The sequence below is a fragment of the Nannospalax galili genome, unplaced genomic scaffold, assembly GCF_000622305.1.
Source record: "Nannospalax galili isolate Female #2095 unplaced genomic scaffold, S.galili_v1.0 scaffold5, whole genome shotgun sequence".
NCBI lineage: Eukaryota > Metazoa > Chordata > Mammalia > Rodentia > Spalacidae > Nannospalax > Nannospalax galili.
In genome coordinates this window covers 3,483,722-3,491,197 of record NW_008353126.1, presented here as the reverse complement: position 1 = coordinate 3,491,197, position 7,476 = coordinate 3,483,722, and the positions used below count along the sequence as shown (strand labels likewise).

At 39.9% G+C, this 7,476-nt stretch overlaps 1 protein-coding gene across 1 annotated transcript in view; it reads right to left on the bottom strand.

Moving 5' to 3' along the window:
• The window catches only part of Slc25a24 (solute carrier family 25 member 24), a 30,584-nt gene that overhangs the window by 9,672 nt on the left and 13,436 nt on the right, over positions 1–7,476 (bottom strand). The window contains 1 exon segment of the mRNA XM_008850442.1: positions 2,247–2,357. Coding sequence (XP_008848664.1) covers positions 2,247–2,357 — 111 coding nt within the window.

The following is a 7,476-nucleotide window of genomic DNA, read 5'->3' as shown; positions in this document are numbered from 1 at the left end:
CTGAATTCATTCAGAAGTTTATCCCTATCTTCCTTCAGCTCTATTATTACCTTGTTTGTGTGTTCTTTAAATTCAGTGAATTCTTTTATCATATTCATCATTGTTTTTTTGAGTTCCATGTCCTGCATTGTCTCTAGGGGATTCTCATTGTGCTCCTCTAGAGGATTACTGGTATTTGGTGGGGATATGTTATTTTGGTTTTTCATGTTATTATTTTTTCTCTGTGATTTTGACATGTGAATTTCTTTTGTAGTTTCTGACTCTTGTGTGATACTCGGGCCTTCAAGTTTAGTTCTGCTTCTTTTATTTTTGAGCTTTATGTGTCTTTGTGGTTTACTTTTTGGGTATGAAGAGCTGGTTCGTCTTAGCTTCTGGTTCTCTCTTTTGATTTTATATTGTCGAGGCCGGATTGATTTTGTCTTCAGGAGTTCCGCGGTGGCCCAACTCCAATGTGGATCAGAAGTTTTCAGACTTTCTCCTTAGGTCTGGAATCTTCTAAGAATGCTTTTGGCCTCAGGAACTTGGGTGGCACTGACCTGAGACCCTTGCCGTGGATGCGCCACGCAGGGAAGCAAAGGCAGATGGGGAGGGAAGAAGCCCCAAGATTTCCCAGGGAGTGGATTGAGTAGCTGGGTTGTACTGGATGCAAAGGGTCGGGGGGAGTAAAGGTAAGCCTCGGAGCCCTAGAAAGAGGCTGTCAGCCCCAGAAAGAGGCTGGCGGGTGTTGGAGGACCAGGGAAGTAGAGCGAGGTGAGGGCAGGGCCAGGACCAGAAGTGGTGCTCCTGGAGCCCAAGAAAGGGACTGAGTTGCTCTGGGTGAGAAGGGTCAGGAAGCAGTATTGGTTCCCCAGGTGTCTGGGGCCCCAAGACTAGGAATGGCGTAGGGCCCAAACTAAGAGTATAGAACGGCGAGGGGGGGGCGGATGGAAGGGTGAATGAGGCTTAGGGAGTCCCGGCGTGGAGAGCTGAGCTATAGACTTACCCCAAGAGGCCTGAGGATAGTCTATAATGACTTCTTTTAAAAAAATTTTTTTTTCAAATTTTTGTGATTTTTTTCCATACAATAGTTTGGTGGTATTTAAATCCCTATCTGCACTTCCCCACACTGCCTCACCCAATTTAATGTACTCTCATATATATAATCAGCCTACAGAGTCTGATTTGTGCCCCCAAATGTCCATCAGTGCAGGTCTATCCACTGGGCCCACCAAGAGTCCCATCTGTGTAAGATAGTCTCTCCCCCCTCCCAGCAGTGATCAATTGCAAAAGTTCCTTAGGTTGGATTGGGATTTCTTACCCACTTCCCCATGACTGTGCTGGAATTTTGTCTGGTTTGAGCTTGCTGTCACCATTGCTGTAGTTCATATGAGTAACTGACCAGCTTTCTGGAAGACTGTTTCCTTGTGGTCATCCACCCCCTCTGGCTCTTACAATCTTTCTACCTCGTCTTCTGCAATGATCTCTGGGCCTTGGGAGGTAAAGGTTTGAAACAGGTGTCCTATTCAGGGATAAGCACTCAGTGGCCTCTTGTTTTCTACACATTGGCCAAATGTGGGTTTCTGTGTTAGGGACTCCTTGCAGCCCCAGCTGGCCTACAATTTGCTGTGTTGACGAGGCTGGTCTCAATCTCACAGAGATCTGCCTGCCTCTGCCTCCTGAGTGCTAGAATTAAAGGTATGTTTTAAGAAATTAAAATTAAACTCAGGAGGCTTTCTGATTGGATTCCAATGCTTTACCTATGTTATTTCTAGTTCAAAACCAAGTCTTGTTTTATTAACTTCCATTCATTTGCTCAACCTGTTAGAAATGTTGCTCAACATTTCTTCCCTTTGAGTTTCCATAGCTCTATATATTGAGCTGTCTTCTAGAATTTTTTATTCTATTTTGGATCATCATTATTGATACACATGTTGTTTTTTCACTTCTAGACTACAGACTACATGACAAAAATCCCCAACTGAGTCTCCCTTGGATTCTGCCTAGCCCCTAGTAAAGTACTTTCAACTTAGTTTATATATAATCCATATGTGCCTAACTAGCAAGTAACTAATAAATTTATCTTCCTAGTCCATATACAATACTGTTTGTATAGACTTCCTAGACTATATACAATACTGAGACTAACACTTGGTATAAGATTCAAATCCTTATAAAGCTATTATTAATTATCTGGAAATCATTTATAAGAAGTTATAAGTTGCATTAAAAGCATGAATTTAGCTTAAAATTTTTATATTAATACATACCTCCATGGGGCAAATACAGGTTTGGGCAGTTGCACCAGCCAATGAACCAGCTATAAATCTCTCAAGAATTCCTCCTATACTAGCACTGTCAAAACTAAGCCATTTTTTATACTGTATAAATAAAAATATTAAAATGTATAGTATTACTGAAATATATGCCATTTCAAAATTTATAACATCACTTAATAGTATAAAATTATATTAAAAGATATACCAAATGCCCAATATTAGCACAGCCTAGTGCAATACTAGATTTTAATTTCTATGTACTAGAAAGTTAAAGTTTTCCATTCAGCTTTTCTATTTTTTCTGTGGAATAAGTCAATAGCAATATTAAATTACTTACTATTCATGAATGTGTTCTACCATAAGGGACATGAAAATAACATAAACAGGAGTTGTATTTTTATCTCTTTTTAGTATCATGCTTTATTACATGAAAGACACTTATGCCTAGTCACTAGATAATAAACAGTAACAATATGAGAGGCTCTTTTTTTAATATAAGGACCATAGGAAGGAAGACTAGGAAAATAAAGTTTATGAAGAACCTATTAGGAATTAGACTATAGGTTACCTTTGTTTATATAAAAGATGGTACATTTTGTTCAAAGCCTGGGATTTTGAATGGGGGTCAAGATTAAAGGTGATGGACTAGTTTACTCAGCAGAGGTAATTTCAAAGCAGCAAATCATTCAGACTGCAGGCTGGGTTGGCTGCCTTTCACTAAATTTGCCATAAGAACTGAAACAAAAGTGATCAGGGTGGAAAGATTTAGAAAATCCCCAGGCTATTCAGAGAAAAAAAAAAAGGCACATGGAAAAAAATCATTAAAAGATCAGCACCATTAAAAAAAGGAGCCACGCAGAGCTTAGAGAAAGCCCCAAGGCTGTCACATCCCTAGACAAATGTAAGTTCTTACTATGTGCAAAATATGGATCCTTATACTTACAGACAAGTATCCCAGTCACCACTCATCAAAGGAGCTTCTATTACAGAGTTCCAAAACTGGCCACACAGAGACATTGTCTGTGAATTTCCCAAGTCTAAGTGGCACATGTACAATGTAACCTCTATACCTAAGGCTCACAGAACATAGAACAAGGGGTAAAGAGGACACTAATGCATCACTCAGTTCTCATTAATGAAGTTCCCTCATGCAAGAGGGTCAGAAACACAAAAGGTCATAAATACCCAAAGCATAAAGAATAAGAGTCTGCAGAGTATGGGTTCTTGGACAGGACTCCTATTTTAAACTCCACCCACCCAGGGCAGAAGAAGGGGTGGAAAGATTGTTAAGAGTCAGGGAGGAGGTGCATGGAAATAGAGTCTTAAATGTTCCTGGGGCCTTGCTCATATGAACCTACAGCAATGGTGTCAGCATACGCAGACCCATGCAAACTCAAGCAGATAAAAACCAAGCACAGAACTATGGAAATGGGGAACAAGCCCCAATCTTAGTCAAAGAACCACTGGCAGCTGATTACTGCTGGGTAGGAAGAGCTGATCTTCTTAAAGGGAGGGACTCTAGATAGGCTGACTAGACCTCAGTGGATGAACTTGCACTGAAGGATGTCTAGGGACACTAACTTGACACGATAGGCCTTAACACAAATGACAGACGGTGTGAATTCCAATGAGGGCATCTATGGAAGGGTGCCAATGGAGAAGGAGGTATAAAGATGATTAAGATGTTCTGTATGAAATACACAAAAATTCAATTAAAAATTTTACAGAAAAAAAAATGAGCCACAGAGCTGGGCAGAGTGGTGCATGCCTATAATCTCAGATACATGGGAGGCTGAGGTAGCCTGCATAATATAGCAAAACTCATCTCAAATTTTTTAAATGTGGGGGAGATTTAAAAAAAAAACACCTAAAATTAAGAGGCTTAGGAGGCTAAGGCTGAGATCCTAACAGACAGCCTGAGACGGTGGGTTGTGACTTCCATCGGTGTAGAGGCTCTGATCTCAGCAGACCGCCAGAGAGTGCCAAATTCTGGCCTCCCTCAGGCAGAGGGGCTAAGAAGGCAGGGGACTGCCTGAGAGCTCCCAGTCCTGCCTCCACGTGGTGGTGAGTTTCCCCTAATTGTGCCATACCCACCCCCCTACCTGGGGTTTCATGAGGCCCCTCCCAAGGCCCCAGGGCAGATCTGGCTTTGGTAGGCTAAGGCTGAGATCCTAACAGACTGAGAGGGTCAGTTGGGACCTCCATCAGTGTAGAGGCTCTAATCTCAGCAGACCGCCAGAGAGTGCTGAGTCCTGGCCTCCCTCTGGCCTCCCTCAAGCAGAGGGCCTGAGAAAACAGGGTACTTCCTGAGAGCCCCCAAATCCTGCCTCCACATGGTGAAGGAAGCCTGAGTGTACCTGACTGGAACCTGAATTGGGCTTCTGTGGGTACTCCTGAATAGCTGACCTGAAGCCATCGGTTCCCTCCAAATTAAACCTGAGAGAACATCGACCCTGTACCAACCGGCTTGACACAACCAATAAAGAAAGGATCTGGGCACCCTGATAATACAAAGAGAAGCATACTTCAACTTAATTCTCATATCAGAATCATAAACAACAAAAGAAATTCACATGCCAAAATCACAACAAAAGAATAATAAAATGGAAAGCCAAAACACTATGTCCCCACCAAACTCCACCAATCCTATAGAAGAGTTCTACAAGGAGAACCCCCTAGAGAGAATCCAGGACACTGATTTTGAAAGAACAATCATAAATATGATCAAGGAATTCAACAAATTTAAAGAACACACGAACAAACAAATCAAAGAGCTAAAAGAACATAGGGATAAACTTCTGAATGAATTCATGAAAGAGAAACATTGAAGAAAACTCAGGCAGAAATGAAGAAGTCCAAATCTCAATAAGCCAACTTGAAACAACAGGGGAAAGCCTCACCGCTAGAATAAATGAAATGGAAAACAGAATATCAACACTGGAGGATAAAGTTGAAGAATTGGACCACTCAGGCAAAGAGTACAGAAAATTTTTAAAAAACACAGGAATGGAATATGCAAGAGATGTGGGACACCATGAAAAGACCAAAGCTATGGATCATAGGAATAGAGGAAGGAGAAGAAATTCAGGTTAATGGTGTTGACCAGATCTTAGACAGGGTTGCAGAAGAGAACTTCCTGAAATTAAGGAAAGACATCCCCAAACAAATACAGGGAGCACATAGAACACCAAATAGGATCAGAAAAGAAACTCCCCACAATATATCATAGTAAAAACACTAAATGTACAGAACAAAGAGAGAATACTGAAAGCAGCAAAAGAAAAACAAGTCACATACAAAGGACAACCCATCAGAATTATAGCAGACTTATCAATGAAAACCATGAAAGCCAGAAGAGGCTGGACCAAGGTACTTCAGTTCTAAATGACAATATATGCCAGCCCAGAATACTTTACGCAGCAAAAATGTCTATTATGGTTGAAGGGGAAAGAAAAATCTTCCATGACATGAATATCCTGAAAGAATACATGTCCAAAAAACCAGCCTTTCAAAGAATAATTGAAGCAATACAGAGAACAGAGAGAGAAACAACTGTATCCCAGGGGCAACAAAAGAAAACAAATAAAGGTATAATCTAGGAAACACAAAATTAGACAGAGAACAAAAACAGCAATTAAAATGACAGCAACCAATACACATCTTTCAATAATAACCTTAAATATCAATGGATTGAACTCCCCAGTCAAAAGACACAGGTTAACAGAATGGCTTAAGAAACAAAATCCATCTCTTTGCTGTCTGCAAGAAACCCATCTCACCTTCAAGGACAGGCACTACCTTAAGGTAAAAGGATGGAAAAGAATATTCCAAGCAAATGGCACTAAGAAACAAGCAGGGGTTGCAATTCTGATATCAGACAAAATAGACTTCAAAGTAAAACTAATCAGAAGAGATAAGGAGGTTCGCTTCATTCTGATCAAAGGAACAGTTAGCCAAGAAGATATTACAATCCTTAACATATACGCACCAAACTCTGGTGCACCCAAATTCATAAAAACAACACTACAGGACTTTAAGACACACATTAACCCCAAATCAGTAATAGTAAGGGACTTTAATACCCCACTTTCTCCATTAGACAGGTCAAATGGACAAAGAATAAACAGAGAGATGTCTGAATTAAATGATACCATACATCAAATGAACGTAACAGACCTCTTTCAAATATTCCACCCAAGCACCAAAGGATACACTTTCTACTCAGCACCTCATGGGACTTTTTCAAAAATTGACCACATACTGGGCCACAAAACAAGCCTCAACAAATACAAAACTATTGAAATAATTCCATGCAGTCTATTGTTTCACAAAGCAATAAGGCTCAAAATCAACACTGGATGAAGCCCTAGTCACTACATGAACTCATGGTGATTGAACAACACACGACTAAACAATGAGTGGGTGAAAGGAGAAATTAAGAAAGAAATAAAAGAATTCCTGGAATTCAACAAAAAGGACAATATGACACAACACAACCTCTGGGACACTTTAAAAGCAGTCCTAACAGTGAAGTTTATAGCTCTAAGTGCCTAAATTAAAAAACTAGAAAGAGCCCCAATAAATTACCTAACATTGCAACTCAAGACACTGGAAAGGCAAGAACAAATGAAACCCAAACCCACTGGAAGAGAAGAAATAACAAAAATCAGAGCAGAAATTAATGAAATAGAAAGAAAAAGAACAATACAAAGAATCAATGAATCTAAGAGCTGGTTCTTTGAAAAGCTAAACAAGATAGACAGACCCTTAGCTCAGTTAACCAATAGAAAGAGCAAATCCAAATCAACAAAATCAGAGAGAAAAGGGGAAACATCACAACAGACACCCAAAAGATCCAGACCATTATAAGGGAATATTTTAAAAACCTATATGCTATTAAATCTGAAAATCTAAAAAAATGGATGGGTATCTGAAATCACGGGAACCACCAAAGTTAAACGAAGAAAAGATCAACAGTTTAAACAGATCCATAACATATTAGGAAATTGAGACAGTAATACAAAGCTTCCCAACTAAAAAAAGCCCAGGCCCAGATGGATTTACAGCAGAATTCTACCAGACATTTAAAGAAGACTTCCAACCAATACTACTTAAATTATTCAAAATGATAGAAACAGAGGGAGAACTCCCAGATTCCTTCCACGAAGCCAGCATCACTCTAATATCCAAACCGCATAGACACAAAACAAAAAAGAAAACT